Below are 18,379 nucleotides of genomic sequence, written 5' to 3'. Positions count from 1 at the left end.
TGTTGTAGTAATCAAACTCTTATCCCACAATTATTTTCAACGGCTCTAATAAATCTGTTTATGATTAAAGATATGTACAAGTATCTTCAATCCTTTATTTCTTAGTCTATAATAAATATGTAAAGTACTGTGAATATTGTGTTTTTGCCTGTAATAACAAGTGTTTTGAGTAGCGTGCATTTTATTTTGGCCACAGCGCTTACTCATGCCAAGTGGTAGTTCTTGGAGGCAGAACAGCACGATATTGAGACAGAAGCACTCCAAAGTAATTTGGATGCTCGAATGCTTGCATGAATCATGTCATGAGTCTGTCTTCTCCTCACTCTCTCTCAATCTCTGTCAGGGTATCGCAGGGACGGACGTGGCTAAAGAGGCATCTGACATTATCCTGACTGATGACAACTTCAGCAGCATTGTCAAGGCCGTGATGTGGGGAAGAAATGTTTATGATAGCATCTCCAAGTTTCTGCAGTTCCAGCTCACGGTCAACGTAGTGGCTGTCATCGTGGCCTTCACAGGGGCCTGTATCACCCAGGTAGACAGATTTATTAATACATGTGTATGCTGACACATGTGCATTCCTACACACACACACACAGCTGTCACTTCTGGAAACATCACTCACTTATGCCTGCTAAGACAAACCAAATGCTGAAATGCTTTTTATGCATTTTTACACCAGGCTTATATAAACAGTGATGTCCTGACACTTGGAAACATTTATATTATAATAATTGCATATTAAGATGCAACAAAGATCAACCTACGCATAGTTGTAGTCAGAAGTTTACATACACTCATCATGGGAGGAATGTCATGGTCATTTTGGGCTTTTTCCAGGGTGGAATGGTTGTACAGCATACATCTTTAATGACTTTAAAAAACAGGAATTGGTTGCACAAGTCTCTGACCCGCACAGGATCAGAAGTATACATATAGGCTCAAACACATACACACACTCACTTGAATCTTTTAATAAGTCAAGGCCTGTTAACTTCTTGTTAGTGATCATGAGAATAATAAGAATAAAAAGAATTTGTTTGGCAGCACACATTGGATTCACCGATACTTAGAACATTGGGAAAGTCCAAGCAACTCAGTGAAGATTTAAGGAGAATTGTAGATTTACACAAGTTGGGAAGGTCTCTTGAAGCCATTTTTAAACAACAGAATCATCAGTTCAAACAACTGTAGATACATGTTATTCAGGTGTGTCCCCACTTTGCCAAGGTCTGGAAAAAGACCCAAACTGTCACTCTCAGATGGGAGGAAAATTGTTAGGATGTTTAGGAATAGCCCAGGAACCACCAAGGCTGAAGCCTGCCATGAACCGGAAACATCACAGTGCAGTGAGTTTTATGTCGACATGGGCTAAGAGAGTGCCGAACAAGAAAAAAAACCCTGCCCCAAAATCAACATCTTCAAGCTCAACTTAAATTTGCAGTTGCCCAAATGGACGAGCCAAATGCCTTCTGGAGAAAAGTTTAATGGTCAGACGACACAATGACTGAGTTATTTGACAAAAATGACAAGAGGTATGTTTGGAGGAGCAAAGGTGAGCCTTTCAAACTGAAGAACACTGTACCAACTTTCAAAGTATGATGGTGGTAACATCTTGCTCTGGGGCTGTTTTGCTGTCGGTGGTACTGGTACACTGCACAAAGTTAATGAAGAAAGAGGACTACCTCCAGATTCTTCAACTTGACTTCAAATGAACAGCTAGATGGTTGAAACTTGGACACAGTTGGGTGTTCCAACAGAACAGTGATCACAAACACACATTCAAACTCATTTTGGAAAGGATAAAGCAGGCTAACATTAAGCTTCTGGAATGGCCTGTGGCCTGTGGACTATGTCTAAAAGTCAGGTCCATGTCAGGAAACCAATCAGTTTAAATGAATTCTACCAGTTCTGCCTAGAATTATGCCAGAAAATTATTAATGGCTACCAAAAGTGTCTGGTTGAGGTGCAGCTTGCACATTAGAGACATGTAACCAAAGATTAGTGGAGGTGTATTTATATGTTTGAGCCTGAGCTCAAACTTGCTTCACTCAACTCAAAATTCTTGTTTAAGTCAGTAAAGATGTATGCTGTCATTGCACTGAAAGAACAATTTGAAGAAATCATTAAAAGCCCCAAATGACATTCCAATGATGAGTGTGTGTAAACTTCTGACCATAATTAGATCTGGTTAGGTTCCCAATCTGTTGAACAAAGACACAATTTTGGCTCTGTACACCACCACAGTGGATTTTAAATTAAAAATAATTCAAGATGTATTTGAAGTGCAGACTTTTAGCTTTAATTCAAGGGGTTTTATAAAAATTTAGAAAGTGTTTAGTAGTTACAGCCATTTTTATACGCTCAAAAGACAAAATCTTTTGCAGCCAATAACTGCATGAAGTCTAGAAACCAATTATGTCACCAAATGCTGTGTTTCCTCTCTTGAGATGCTCTACAAGGGTTTTAGTGCAGCCATCTTTAGTTAACACTTGTTTGTAGGTCTTTCTACATTCGGTTTTATATTTAATAACTGAAAAGCATGCTCTATTAGGCTGAGGTCAGGTGACTTGGCCACTGAAGAAAATCCAATTTCTTGCGCTGCTTTTGGACATTATCCACTTGCATTTTGAAGCATTGTCTGAACAGTTTTGTAGCATTTAGCCGAATCTGAACAAAGAGTATAGCCCTGTACATTCATCCAGCTACTTGTATCAGTATTGACATCATCAATGGTAAATGGACTAGTTCTTATATAGCGCTTTTCTACTCAGTCAGAGCACTCAAAGCACTATTACAACATGTTTACATTCACCCATGCACTCCCATTCATACAAGCACTTCCATGTTTGCTAAGCTAAGTGCTTTTTTAATTAACTATCATTCACACACATTCATACTCCGACGGGACGGTCGGAGAGCAACTTGGGGTTAAGTATCTTGCCCAAGGATACATTGGCATGTAGCCTGGAGTAGCCAGGAATCGAACCACTGACCTTCTGATCAGTAGGTGACCTGCTCTACCTACTGAGCTACAGCCACCCCTCAATAACCCCCTTCCATTGGGAGCTGTACATCCATTTGTCATATCATTGCCTCCACCATCTTTACAGATAATCTGGTATGATCATCTGTCATATGTCACTCTTCCAGTCATTCTGGTACAACTTAATCTTAGTTTCATCTATCCAAATAATTTTTTCAGAACTGTGTAGGCTCTTTTAGATGTTTCCTGTAAAGTCTAGTCTCTCATTGTTGTTCTTGAATGTAGCCAGTGGTTTGTTCCTTATTGTAAACTGTCTGTATTTACATTCATAAAGGTGTATCTCGATTGTGGACCTTGACAATTATATGCCTACCTCTTTGAAATTGTTTTTGACTTGGTTAGATGTTGTAAAGTTGTTTTTCTTAACCATTTAAATAATTTTGTTGTCATGCACTTTAGTTGTCTTCTGTGGGCTTTCAGGCCTTTTGGTGTTGGGCATTCCTTCATTTTAAGAATGTATCCAGTTGTTGATTTGGCCACTCTTCTCTCTCGTAGGTTTGTCTTGTTTTTTCAGCCTAATAATGGCCTCCCTCACTTGCACTGATCTTTTTTGGGCCTTATAAAATTCCAGTGAAAAGCTATCCATCCATTTTTTTCCCCCCACATATCCAGTTGAGGGTTGCAGAAGGACTGGAGCCTATCAGAGCTCATAGGGAGTGGGTAGAGGCAGGCTATACTTTAGATGAATCACCAGTCTGTTGCAGGGCTCAGTGAAAACCTATAAAATACTAATTCAACACTTCAAATCAACTTCAGATATTATGTCTGCTTCCTTTATCATGAAATAAAAAGGGAATAGGCCTCACCTGGCCATGAATCTGCTTGTCCCGTCAGTTGTCTAATTAATTTTGAGCCTCTAAACATGGACTATGTAATAAAAATAATAAACATCCATCTGCTTAGGCTGTGTGGGGCAGCAGCTTAACCCTTTATTTACCACGGGCCCGTTAACTTCAAAAGTGCCACCATTCTGGCAATAATTACTATAATAACCCATGTTGGGTGTGAAGCGCAGTTTCTCAGCTTTCAGAAATTGTGAATTTTTCCAGTAGGACAAATGCTCACGCAGTTATGGTAATTCAAAGTGTGTTTGATCAGACATTTCAGTGGTGATACGCTCAGTGTTAACCAGCTGTTCACGGCAAGTAATGGCGAGTAACAGGTGCATCGGTGGTGATCGTCACTGTTAAAGGGTTAAGCAGAGAAACCCAGACCTTCCTTTCCCCAGCCACCTCCTCCAGCTTATCTGGGGGAACACTGAGACGTTTCCAGGCCAGCCGAGAGATATAATCTCTCCAGCGTGTCCTGGGTCTGCCCTGGGGCCTCCTCCTGTTAGGACATACCTGGAACACCTCACCCAAGAGGCACCCAGGGGGCATCCTAGTCAGATGCCCGAACCACCTCAACGGACGTCTTTGCTGCAAACCGCTCCAGTGCGAGCTAGATTCCACCACCTTATTGAGCCAACAGGACCACATCATCTGCAAGGTGGAAGTTTTCCACCACTTGGCTACGGCTAGAAATTCTGTTCATAAAATTAGCACTGCTCCCTCACAGTTAGAATAACATCTGAAAGGTCTGGGTTCGATTCCATCTTGGCCCAGGCCTCTCCCTCTCTCTGTGTGGAGTTTGCATGTTTTCCCCGTGCTTGCGTGGGTTTCCTCCGGGTACTCCGGTTTCCTCCCACATTCCAAAGACATGCATTTACTGGGGTTAGGTTAACTGGCTACTCTAAATTGCCCATACGTGTGAATGAGAGCGTGAATGTGAGTGTAAAAGGTCGTCTGTCTCTCTGTGTTGGCCCTGCGACAGGCTGGCGACCTGTTCAGGGTGTACCCTGCCTCTCGCCCTATGACAGCTGGGATAGGCTCCATCCCCCTGCAACCCTGAACAGGATGAGCGGAAGCAAATGGATGGATGGATGGATGGATGGATGGAGAATCTGTGACAAAGGGCAGCCTCCTCTTGTAGGCCCACAGAAAGCGTCGTAGGGGTGGGGTGAAGTGTGCATTGGGCGATAGCGGAGGGCAGAGGCCCTGGCGGACTGATCCCCAGTGATTCAGGCTGGCTATTTCCTAAACAGTTAATGCAAATTTTTTGTAAAACTCCTTGACATAAAGCCGAAAACCTGCACTTGAATGACACACTGATTGTCTGAGATAAAAACCACTATGCTGGTCTACAGAGGCAAAATAACAAAAAAGTGTTTTTGTTCAATGAATTATGGATCTAACTGTATATCTGTGTTGTGTATTATTAATAATTAAGTCTTTTGTAATACATTGTTATGAAAAGTTAGTTAAATATGCAAAGAGCAATCCTTAATTGCATATAGAACAGTCCTTGTAACCGGCCGGAGCGCCAGCGCTCCCAACTGCTAACTGCTTTTAAATGCTGGTAGAATTGCAACCACATACGATACAGCAATAATTCTTTTGCATACAAAACCAGAGGATTTACACTTAAATATCATGCATTCAACGTGTCCCAGAGCACTGTATCCTTCCTCTAATGGGTTCACAAAAATTGTGTAGAAAGCGCTTACAACAAAACGTACTCCATGCGCTTTATTGTGTGCATTAGCATTAGCACAGCTATGGCATTTCTGTATCTAACATAATATGTAGATACAGGAAATTTTTTCAATTTCTTTGTGCTTAGCGCACTTTTTAGCTACCTTATGTAGTTACTATGGATTTCCTTCATACATATTCATACATGTATATGTACATATTATTATACATATTATTATAAGAATTATTGTAATTAGGGTTATGAAGATTCTATAGATGAATATTCCACAAGGTGGTCCTACAGCATGTATAAATATAAAGATATGATCTAGCAGACTTGTTCTATTATAGGTCTTAAAGGGCTACAGGGGAATTATCATGCTTCCATGTTTTCTGTCATATGCTCATATTAATTGATTATTACAATGAGTAATAACAATAATATAGACACAGGTAGACACGGTAACTTAACAGTAACTTGAAGAGAAAACATGTAAGGAGCTATCCCAGGTGAGGTTTCTTGATCAAAACACATGAGCTACGTCCACTGAGGAAGAATTTTGTTTCATAAGCTACATGTGCATTTTTTTAATAACAGCAGACATGTTGACATGTTAGCAGAAAAAGCACAGGCTCAGTTAGTCACACTGTATTTGTGTGCGGGCTTACTGGAACAACTTCACCTGCTCCAACACTTAATGGATGTGAGCCGTCGATAATGCTTTTCAGCTCCACCTTTGGCTTCCTGTTCTGACAGGGGAAATTAAGGTCTACCAAAGAGACACACTGAAGAAAAAAATCTTTAAGAACCTGTATAATGACTCGCAATAAATATTCAGCAGCACCATTTTTCAACACACACACACACACGCACACACACATGCACGCATGCGCGCGCGCACACACACACACACACACACACCACACACACACACACACACACACACACACACACACACACACACTTTCCCCTCAGGGACAGAAATTGAGGACCTCAGTTTCCCTTGAGGAAAACAAGTCTCTGTGGGTTAGCATGCAGTCACATTAAAGTCCCTCCTGGGATACACAAGCATGAAAACACACTAATACGCACAGAGAAGCCCAAAGCTTTGTTTACAAATGGCTTTGGACTTTGAAAATGTCGGTGCAGGTGTATTTTTATTTAAATATCTGGTTGGCTGTTTTTTGGCCACTGTCAGTCTTGCTGGCAGACACAGTGGAAGAGCTGCTGTAACTGGAAAAAAGGCTCATTCTCAAAAAGGATTTAATGTTCTGGAGGTGATGGAAATGGCAACTTTATTTAACACTGAGAAACCCTGATAACAACCACACACACTATTTCACTGAGAGTGGACCATGGTAGCACAGCACCGGCCAACCGTGGACCTACGTTTCATCATGTGACCTCACATTACATCCTGTCATACTGTATTATATACTGTATCATTAAAAAATTAGGATGTATAGATTTTTTTTAAATGACTACATCCCTTTACTATAAAAACCTAGATGAAAAAAATGAATGCAGCAGTTTTTGATAATTGTCAAAGTGCATCAGTTACATTTCAACACACGACAGTGACACAGGTGCTGGTGCCATGAGGGATCTTATGGACAGGCCAAGAGTGTTTCAAATGTGACAAAAAACTGAAATTTCTTAAAGATCTAAATACAACTAAAGTGTCTAATAACAAGAAGCGTCTTATAATGTCTGATAAAAATATGTCTGGTGACACCTGATACACAGTAATATATGTTTTAATGCAACCAGAATATTCCAGTTGTCTGATAAGCTCTTCCGTATACCATAAACCTTTTTTAAACCATAAAAATAAAGTTAAATGTGTAAGCCTGCTCCGAAAACTAACTGAAACAAACTTAACTGAAAATAAAAATTTAAAACTACATGAAAACAAATGAAAAACAGAAAACTAAGAGAACTCTGCAGACAGTCTGTCCTGAAGCTCTGAATTAAGAAGCAGATCTGCTTTGGTGATAAAACTATTTATTAAGCCATTTGGCTTACACTTTCAGAAAATATGAGCACACCATATAAATGTTTCAAACTTCAAATTCACTTTGTTTTTACACATAATAGTAAAGTTTTTCTGCAGGCTTTGGAATTCCATTAGTCCAAGTCATTAGTTAAATTAGTATGCACTATACCCATAATAGCCATAAAACCCAGAGGATGGGGTTGGAATGCATTTATAATGAATTCTTTGTTGAGTCTAGCTGGTGTGTTATGTTAATTAACATCCTAAATGTCATTAGTTAATTAAAGGAATTGTCTGAATCCATCTGACTTCTGAGCACCATCCAAAATTCCTGCTGTGGAATATGAGAAATGGTGTCCATGCATGTACAGTACTTTATGACAACAACCTCACAGTCACTGTTAGATTACTGTCACACACGGACGCACAACCAAAAAGAACAGAAAAAGAACAATGAAAACTACACAAAGTAAGCAGTTAAGTTTGTCTCTGCTATATCGAGTATAAACAGTGACAGATAAATGGGTAGATTAGCGGAAACTGACTGATGGTTGCACATTTCTTTGCAGGACTCTCCCCTGAAGGCGGTGCAGATGTGGGTGAATCTGATCATGGACACGTTTGCTTCTCTGGCCCTCGCTACGGAGCCCCCCACCGAGGCCCTGTTGTTACGGAAACCCTACGGCCGGAACAACCCGCTCATTTCCCTAACCATGATGAAGAACATCCTGGGCCATGGAGTGTACCAGCTGGTCATCATTTTCACCCTGCTGTTCATAGGTGCTCAAACACACACACACACTTATACGCACACAGGGGCATAATGTATTCTCCACCCTTTAGGTTAACCTTAACCAATTCAATTCCATTTTATTTGTAGAGTCCCAATTCGCAACAACAGTTGCCTCAAGGCACTTTGTATTGTAGCGTAAAGCCCCTACAATATTGGAAAGAAACACTAACAATCAGACGGCCCTGTATGAGCATGGACTTGGCAACTGCGGGAAGGAAAAACTCCCTTTTAACAGGAAGGAACAGGCTCAGGGATGGGCAGCCATCCACCATGACCAGACAGGGGTGAAGGGCAAGAGAAGAGAGCAGAAAGGGGAGAGAGCCAGAGTTTAATAATTACTAGTGATTAAATGTGGTGTAAAAACACGCAGGTAGTGAAATGAGATGAGTTAAGAAGAAAAGCTCAGTGCATCATGGGACGCTCCCAGCAATGGTTCAGGGTTACCTGATATAGCCTAAAACTATTAACTTTATCAAGAAGAAAAGTTTTAAGCATAATCTTAAAAAAAGGATTAAAAAAGAGTGTCTGTCTCTCAGTGTGTCTGAAGGCTCTGCCGCCCATTATACTGCACTGTATATAAATTATATGTAAAGTACTCTGTTCGGATAATAGGGTGCTATGAGATCTTTAAAATATTTTTTGTATGTAAGCAGAAGGATTTTAAATTCAGTTCTGTATTTAACAGGGAGCCAATGAAGAGAAGCTAATATAAGCTAATACATCCTCTCTCTTTCTAGTCCCAGTTAGCACTGCTGCAGTGTTCTGAATCACTGCAGGCTTTTCAGGGAGCTTTGAGATGACTTGATAATAAGGAATTACAGTAGTAATAAATGCATGAAATAGCTTTTCAGCATCACTCTGAGACAGGATGTTTCTAATTTTATTGTGCAAATAAATTAAGGCAGTCCTCCATATTTACTTAAGGTACATGTTGATGGACAAATCCTGGTCAAAAAAAATCCTCACAGTGTTACTGGAGGCCAAGGTAATGGCATCCAGATTAAGTATGTGGTAGATACCATGTTTCTAAGACGGCTGAGAATATCAATGTCAGTTTTGTCTGAAGTAGGGAGTTAGAGGCCATCCAGGCCTTTAAGACATGCCTGTAGTTTAACTAGTTGATTTGTATCATCTGACTTCATGGATAAATAAAGCTGAGTATCATCTGGATAGCAATGAAAATGTATTTTGTAATAATATTGCCTAAGGGAAGCATGTATAATATAAACATACATATTTCTGGCCCAGCAAAGAATCCTGTTTAACACCATCACTAACTTTTATGCGTGAAGAAGACAATTGGAATCTATCAAATGCTGTACATATGATTCAAAGCACTGCAGCACAATTCTTTTAATACCTGTGGTGTGTTCTAAGGTCTGTAGTAAAATGTTGAATGCTGCACTGAGGTCTACCAAGACGAGTACAGAGATAAGCCCACTGTCGTGTTGTATAAGCGCTTTGAGTGCTCATACTGAGTAGAAAAGCGCTATATAAGAACTAGTCCATTTACCATTTACTGTCAGAAGTCATAAGAAGATCATTTGTAACCTTCACTAGTGCCGTTTCTGTGCTACGATGCACTTAGGCTATAAAGAGTTAAGTCAGCTGGCTCAAGAAAAGGGTTTTTTATGTATTGGTTCAATTACTGCCCCCTCAAAAGCTTGTGGTATGTAGCCTGTTAAAAAAGATAAATGAATCATTTTTAATATTGAAGCATTAATTAATGATGAGACTTCTTTGAGCTGTCTTGTTGAAGTTAACTCAGAAAGATTGATAGGGGGAAAAGTTTAAGTAAATATCAGCAGTTCTTAAAGTTGTAGTACTTAATGATATGTCTGTGGGAAGGCCATGAGTAATCTTTTCTCTAATGGTTAAAATTTTATTTGTAAAGAAATTCATGAAGTCATTACGAGTTAAAGCTAAAGGAGTACTCGGCTCAACAGAGCTCTAACTCGTTCCTGTTTTCCTCCATCACTGATGAATAATAAGATGTCCCAGGTTTACAGGGGCTTCTTGTAGGCAACAGGCCAAACAAACATCTTCTAAATCAGTAAACTGCATTTCCTGTCCAGCTTATTCGCTATATACTTTAAGGCACCTGTTCGTGAGTTATACCAGGGAGACAAGCATTTCTGATTTGTTCCTTTCTTTTTCAGAGGAGCCACAGTATCCAGCGTTACATGCAGTGTGTGGATGTAACACCATCAATAAAATAATCAACCTCTGTGGGCGTGAAGTTTAGGTAGCTGCTCTGCACTGTGTTGGCACATGGCATCAAAGAAACTAACAGCCGAGGAATCACTGTTAGTTACAGCACTTTCAAAAAAATCTACTGTAAAGACATTTATTACTGAGTGCTGTGCAGTCCATTATTATGAAATTAAATGTCATCAAGAAACAATCAGACAAGAGGCTTTTCAGTGCTTTACTGTTAAATGCTCAGTTTCTATGCCAAATGTCAGAACAAGACTGAGGGGTGATTAAAACAATGAGTGGGATTTACATTAAGAGAGGCCAATTGAGTCTAATTGTGAATTAAATGCAGTGTTGAGGCTGTCATTTCAGCATCAACATGGATGTCAGTATTACCTATGATAATTATTTTATCTGAAATGAGCACTAAATCAGATAAAAGTCTGAGAAATCAGGGCCAGGTGGACGATACACAACAACAGAAAACTATTTTTGGGTTTTCCAATAGGGTGGACAAGGCTAAGAGTCAGGCTTTCAGAAATTAAAATTAAACTGTGGACAAGGCTAAGAGTCAGGCTTTCAGAAATTAAATTAACTGTGTCTAGGTTTTTTTGTTGATTAAACTAGAGTGAAAGATTGCTGCCACTCCTTTTCCTGGGCCTGTGCTTCAAGGATTCAGACTTAGTATCTTGGTGGTGCTGATTCATTTAAACTAACATATTCATCCTGCTGTAACCAGGTCTGTGCAAGGCAGAATAAATCAATATGTTGATCAATTATTACATTTACTAACAGGGACTTGGAAGAGAGAGACCTAATGTTTAATAATCCACATTTAATTGATGTACTCTTAGAATAATATAACACCCTCAAGTGCACCTTTGGGACTTTTTGTACTTAAAATTTTTTAGCTGATTTTTGGTTTATCTTTTGGTGGTACGGGAGCATCACAACTAAACTGCTTATGCTAACCCTACCTGACTCTAATCTTAGCTCTAAGAACAAGTCTGAACCTTCATTTCTTCTTCTTTTCTATGCTCTCCAGGCGAGCGAATGTTCAACATTGACAGTGGTCGCAATGCTCCGCTCCACTCCCCGCCCTCTGAGCACTACACCATTATCTTCAACACCTTTGTCCTCATGCAGCTTTTCAACGAGATCAACGCTCGCAAGATCCACGGAGAGAGAAATGTTTTTGATGGAATTTTTGCTAACCCAATCTTCTGCTCCATCGTTCTGGGGACTTTTGCTGTGCAGGTAAGGTTAATCATTTAACACTCTTCATATTTGCCAGAGAGCATTTAACTTGCTGACAGTTTGTGCCTTCTTTTGGTACAGTGTACTTTGTTAATCAAGTGCCAAAAACTGTAGTTGCTCCACTCATTACTTGTGGCTGTTTCAAGAGTGAGTCAAACCTCAAAAACTCCAGAGTTAAAATGTCAAACTTGGCTCGGGTCTTTATAGCTAAGGTCCATCTTCATAATAACTGTATGCGGGGTGAATTCTTTTAAAATGCATTTGGTTCAGTTCTAACATTAGTCTGTTATTTAGCATTCATTAGCAGGTATCTATGTCCACAGAGTGCATCCTCACACTTCTTAGATGCACCTTCCTCACCAAGTTTATCATTAGTTAATAAGTTACTTTCCAAACCTCCATCCAAAAAATGTCGACTTTTGGGTAAAAACAAACAAACAAAACAACTGATGATTGTAAATACAGATCTCATATTTACCTCATAATAAATGATTCGGGTATATCCTAACACGCTTCAGAACGTGGCTAAGAATACTGAGGTTTTTCAGTTTTCTTCACTGTCAGAGTTTTTACAGGTGTCAGCAGAATCAGAGATACTCAGCAATAAGAAATTGTTTATTGCTAATTCAGTGCACTTTACTGAATTACCAAACAAAAACGGAGGCTTGAAGATGCAACACTAGTAGTGGAAGTAGTACTTGTTCTCAGTTCTCAGTTCTATGACTGATGACATTTTCCAAAATACTTTGAAATTGTTTTTATCTTAGATAGATGGCATGCTATTGACATGTTATTCATCTTAACATTCTCATCATAGACAGACAGACAGACAGCAGACAGACAGACAGACAGACAGACAGACAGACACAGACAGACAGACGATAGATAGATAGATAGATAGATAGATAGATAGATAGATAGATAGATAGATAGATAGATAGATAGATAGATAGATATAGATAGAGATAGATAGATATATAGATAGCCAGAGGAAAAAAGGGCATCCAACAGCTTAAGATGCACAATAAATACAAACAATAGGGTAAAAAACAAACAATGGAGGTAGCTGTAAAAGTTATACAAACTGTACTAACTATACAAATGAATTAACTATACAAACTATACTAAGCTGTGCAAGACTTAGTGCTCTGAAAACAAAGAAAAAAAAGAATGTGCATGTGTCCTGTAGTACAGTATACAATATACAAATAGATAACTATAAGTGCAGAGAAGGATGTGCAACAATGCAAGTACAGTAATATACAGTAATATAGAGTAGTAAAGTGATAACGTGTCTGCTTTACAAATATCAGCATATGTAATGACAGCTGTCTGTCCAGGTAACTGATTAGGATCATGACCCAGAGATGACTTCAATTAGGGAAAAAAAGGAAAGAAATGCTCCCAAAAGAAGTAATACCACAGATTTCTACAGATGGATTTTGCATTTTGGTCACCTTCATACATTCAGTCCATATTTGTGATTCCAAACTGCAGGAGTACTGTTTGTTCAACTGACTCATGCTGAACACATTAGAAATATCTGAGAAAGGAACTGTGTGTACACAGAAGCACAGACAAGCAAACAAAGAGAGACTGAGAGAAGGAGCGAGAGAAGATGATTTTCCAGAGCTCTACAGTGCTCGTTACTCTGGGGAGAAACAAGAGAAGCGAGAGCTGGAGGGGAGCGGCCCTGATTTGGGATGTGAGAGTGACAAAGAGACAGTTCAGACGGATTTGTAAAAGAAGACTTGAGAGAGAGCTGAAGATGGAATCAGCTTGAGAGGTGAAGGAGGGAGAAATAAGTAAGAACTGCAGAACGATATTATTCCTGTGTGTGATACTCTGTATCATACTCCCAGTGAGATTTGCAGCTCTCCAGGTTAGTGTCAAGATGACAGTGTCACTGATTACTGATTTCCTGGTGTAAATCTTCATGTTGCTATATAAGGTGCTTTTGGTCTATCCACTGAGGCATGTAGACCTCAGAGCACTTAAGTGTTGTGTTATTGTGAGCTTCAAGATGCAGACTGAGCAGGCCACATTTACTGTTTTGGAATACTTACTCTTAAAGTGTAGTTCTAGAAATGATATGAATCTTTTTCACACTGGTTTAAGTTGAAGCAGACTGACTGCTCAGACTTGTTGTCTGTAAGTCTGGGTTACTAAACAGGAATCTACCCGGGGTCTAAACGTTTGCTCCACTCAGGTACGATTAAAATGTAATTTTAAGAGGTGCATTTATCGTTTCCTGTCTGTCACAGAAAATCTGGGAAAAGTAGCACAAGTGTTCTTTGTAGCTGTAGAGTTGTGTTCAGACCGAAGAGCAAACTCACGTCACGTGCTCTAAGTGTGCTTTTGGAAATCAACAAATGTTTGTGAGAGACAAGTATTTGCTAACTGATAGCTGGAAATAAGTTAAAGTAATATAGTAACTTAGCAGGAAGTCCTTTTCTTCAAGCCCACCCCTTTTTTCCCATTTCAGTATAAAAGAAGGTTCAGTCATACAGCTCCAGCTCCCCATACAGCAATGATAATGGTTAAGCAAGCTAACACTGAAACCTTTCTGCTGATACTGCAGAATCTATGCTGTAACAAAATGCAGATAATAGGACATGAACAGGTCACTGGGAGATGTACTGCTCAATAGTACCTCTTAAGCTAACTAATGCATGTGGTAAATTAATGTGCCCAATGAGAAACAGCATGAAATGTTATAGTTAACAGGCAAATAATGAGAATGGATTCAGTCTTCTCATTTATATTCAGCAAGAAAGCACACAAGCATATTTTCTAAAATGTCAAACTATTTGTTATATGGTCATCTGTGGCTACAATAATGATGCAGTAATCACTAGTGTAAATACTGACTTTTAATTTAAAGAGGAAAAACTAAAAGATAACAATGGTTAATGGACTAGTTCTTACATACTGCTTTTCTACTCTACCTGAGCACTCAGAGTGCTTATACAACACATTTGCATTCACCCATTTATACAAGCACTTCCATATGAAACTAAGCTAAGTGCTTTTACTGTCTAACTTTCATACACACTCACAACATACCGCTCTCTTGCATCGGAGAGCAACTTGGGGTTCCGTATCTTGCCCAAGGATGCTTTGGCACGCAGACTGAAGTAGCCAGGAATCGAGCCGCCAACCTTCCGATTGGTAGGTGACCTGCTCTACCTCCTCTGCCCCCCCCCCCCCCCCCCCCCTAAAAAAAACCCAAAAAGGAGGGACTTTTTTTTGTAAAGGAGGGACTTTGGTAAATGGATTGGTACTTATATAGCACTTTTCTACTCTGAGTACTCAAAGCCTCATTCACCCATAGATTCATGCAGCACTTTTATCTAACATTTACACTCACACACCAAATGGATGTATCAGGGCATACTTTTGCATGCAGACTTGAGGAACCAACAAACCACTAACCTTCTAATTGTTACACGACCCACTCTGTCTCCCAATCCACAGCAAGCCCAAAGCTCACAATACCAAGGTATTCTAAGGTCGTCTCATGTCCGTGTGCTAACCAAAGCCTGACCCAGCTTAGTTATGATAAGATGCTCAGGCTGGTATAGTTGTAAGCCTTTAGGATTCCCCTTTTTGTTGGGATAATGGATTGGGCAGTGTGAGAGCTCTGCCCTATGAAGGTAAAACATGCATCACGTGCTCAGAAGCACAAGAGTTAGTGATGGGTAGAGCAGAGCTGGATGGTGCAGCACTGGTTTCTCCTTTGTATGTGTGATGACGTCCCTCTCTGTGTTTCTGCTGCAGATCGTGATTGTGCAGTTTGGAGGGAAGCCCTTCAGCTGTGCTCCTCTCAACATCGAGCAGTGGCTTTGGTGTCTGTTTGTGGGAGTTGGAGAGCTGCTCTGGGGGCAGGTAAGCAGCTCTTCAGCCTGGTGAGTCAAACCACACTGAGCACGTGTAGGCTGGCAGGCCTGGTTTCCTCCAAGGTGAGGCTAAGGAAACATATTCACACTGACTTAGAGATCACTTCAGAGCTATTCTGTTCTAAAACTGGCCGGTGAAATAATCTGGTTTCATCCAAAACACTGCACGTGAAATGAAGTTGGAAAAGTGCACACGCTGCTCAGTGTTAAGCCACTCCAGCTAGTCCTGGTCAAATAACATTGTTACAAACCTGGTTTCCAGGTGATTGCTACAGTGCCAGCAGAGCGACTGCCATGCCTGAAGGAGGCAGGGCTGGGGCTAGAGCCTGGGGAGGAGGAAGGGGAGGAGCTGGCAGAGGATGAGGAGGAGATTGACTGTGCAGAAAGAGAGCTGCGCCGTGGACAGATCCTCTGGTTCAGAGGCCTCAACCGTATCCAGACCCAGGTACTGTTGAACCAGAGCTTAACCCACAGGCTCACAAACTGATATCTGGACATCTCAGCCAGAAGCTTCACTTGGTCATGACACACAAGCAGTTTGTTCAAGGTAAATTGCAGATATATGGGGAATCTTTAAAACAACATTGCTGTGCACATAAAGAGTTTCTCTGATTTAATCAAGTGTTTCATGATAAAATCCACATAAATAAGGGGGTGGTGATTGCCTGAATAAACTGCCAGTATCATGGCCTTCACACGCTAACTAAAGAGACTTTTGGAAAGAAAGAAGCGCTACATACTTGACTCTTCTTTGAGAGTTACACTTTTAGATCGTTCTTACTCTTCAAAAGTCCGTCTCTCTCATCTTTTCTCTTCTGTTCTTCTGAATTGTGCCAAACATAATGACTCAAGTTTTTGTTTTTCTCTCTCTCCAACACAGCTAATGTTTCTGTGCCACTCAAACACTCACAAAATGGCCTTCTCTAACTTGAGAGTGGTACTTTAGCCGCTCATAAACATGAGAGGAAATAAAGGCTGTGACTGTATTTGTGTCTATGTTTGTGTGTGCGAGAGCGAGTGTTTACATGTTGTGTGCAAGCTTATGCAAGTAGACAGGCCACTGACTTTCTTGATTACTTTGATTGATTCTTGCACCACTTTGTGTGAGAACGGAAAGACAGGAAAACCACAGCAGTCTCCTAAGAGAGAGCCAGGCCAGACTCTCTGCTTAAGTGCCTGTCTTTGCATAAAGTGGTCAGTTTTCCATTAAGAGGGTTTGGTCTGAGTGTGTAGACAGCCAAAACAGACACCGACTTTGTTAGTAATATTCATAAATCAGTTATGATACACTGAAATCACAGAGCGTTTGCTATCATTTCCTCTGTGACAGGAGAATCTTTTAAAGGGGCGAAAGACACACACACACACACACACACACTCAGGCCGGACTTTCCTGTCCTCACTGAATGCTGCTGTTTGTATCTCTGTCCTGCAGATGGAGGTAGTGAGCACGTTCAAGCGAAGCGGTTCGTTTCAGGGAGCAGTGAGACGGCGCTCCTCTGTGCTCAGTCAGCTCCACGACGTAAACACTATCTCTACCCCCTCTCACGTAGCTCTCTCCACTGCAACAGCCAATACCAGCCCAGCCCCTGGGAGTGAGTCCGCCGAACGCATGTACACACATACAGAAGCACTCACGCATACCTGCACACACTCACTCACTTGCACACACCCATTCTGAGACACAGACACACTTACACCCACCCACCCACACACGCACCCACCCACACAGAGCCACACATGCTGCACGGCACGTGGACTGCAGTATTTTGACCCTCTATGGTTGTGTCCCCTCCGGCTCGCTCGCTGCTCGTGTTGTGTGCAATGTGTCCTCTGTTCTTTGCTCTTATTCTCCCTTTCAAACAGCACCCAGTCCTGACACGGCTGTGTGGTTCTGGTCTGGTCCCAATCCAGTCCTGGTCCCCGGCCAGAGACTTGTTTTTGTCGTTTGTCGGTGCAGGAGGCAGCTGACTGTCCTCTCTCTGTCTGATGTGCCCTGACAGAAAACATGCAACATTGTTATAAAGAAAAAGTGGCTCAGGTTTAAAGAGAAAACGAAGTTTGTTAGGTATTATTCTTGGAAGCTAAGGATGCATCCTAAAGCTCAGAGAGCAGATAACAGCTCCTCCTGCACAATGTCTGATTTCTTGTCTGTGAATGAGGTCAAGCGTAGTTACTGTGGTTGGCCTCTGTTCTAAACATCTCTAATGGAAAGGTGTCAATTGTATTCTCTGAAAAACAACACACTGTAGTACTTCTGTAATAGTTTCTGACTCTGTACATTCTTTGGAAAATGCTACAATTATATTTCACTGCTGTAGAATTCATTATCATTACCAAAAGGCTTCCATATGGCTTCTGCAATTCTCTAAACTGTAAACCTTCGAGTATAAAAGCCCTATAACACACTGCTGTCTTCAAGACTACAGTTTAAAAAAACAAAAAGAAACTCTTCCCTCTTCCTTTTTCTCTTTTTCTTTCCTTCTTCTGCTCCTCTCACTTTTGTTCGGTGCTGCAATTGTTGTCAACTGGTTATTTCTGTAACAGTATTTCCAGCTCCAACGTCACAAGTTCGGCCCCCCGATGTCTCCAAAAAGTCCTGATTTCTCTCTCTGTCCACTCTGTTTTCCCCCCTCTCTCTCTTCATCGCGCTCTCTTCTCTCTCTTCTTTATTTATG

The 18,379-nt window shown here is 40.7% G+C and overlaps 1 protein-coding gene across 3 annotated transcripts in view; it reads left to right on the top strand.

The window, feature by feature from the left end:
• The window catches only part of atp2b3b (ATPase plasma membrane Ca2+ transporting 3b), a 65,870-nt gene that overhangs the window by 40,530 nt on the left and 6,961 nt on the right, over window positions 1-18,379 (top strand). Inside the window, exons 20-25 of one of the 3 annotated variants that reach the window (XM_030734133.1) lie at window positions 344-535; window positions 8,126-8,336; window positions 11,591-11,802; window positions 15,583-15,690; window positions 15,964-16,146; window positions 17,137-17,250. In XM_030734133.1, coding sequence (XP_030589993.1) covers window positions 344-535; window positions 8,126-8,336; window positions 11,591-11,802; window positions 15,583-15,690; window positions 15,964-16,146; window positions 17,137-17,250 — 1,020 coding nt within the window. Of the gene's footprint in view, window positions 1-343; window positions 536-8,125; window positions 8,337-11,590; window positions 11,803-15,582; window positions 15,691-15,963; window positions 16,147-17,136; window positions 17,297-18,379 lie in introns of all 3 variants that reach the window. The other 2 variants (XM_030734132.1, XM_030734131.1) reach the window with 2 other exon arrangements.

This window comes from Archocentrus centrarchus, chromosome 7 (genome assembly GCF_007364275.1).
Source record: "Archocentrus centrarchus isolate MPI-CPG fArcCen1 chromosome 7, fArcCen1, whole genome shotgun sequence".
Lineage (NCBI taxonomy): Eukaryota > Metazoa > Chordata > Actinopteri > Cichliformes > Cichlidae > Archocentrus > Archocentrus centrarchus.
Note: the sequence above shows the minus strand (reverse complement) of the source record. Positions and strands in the feature narration are given on the sequence as shown.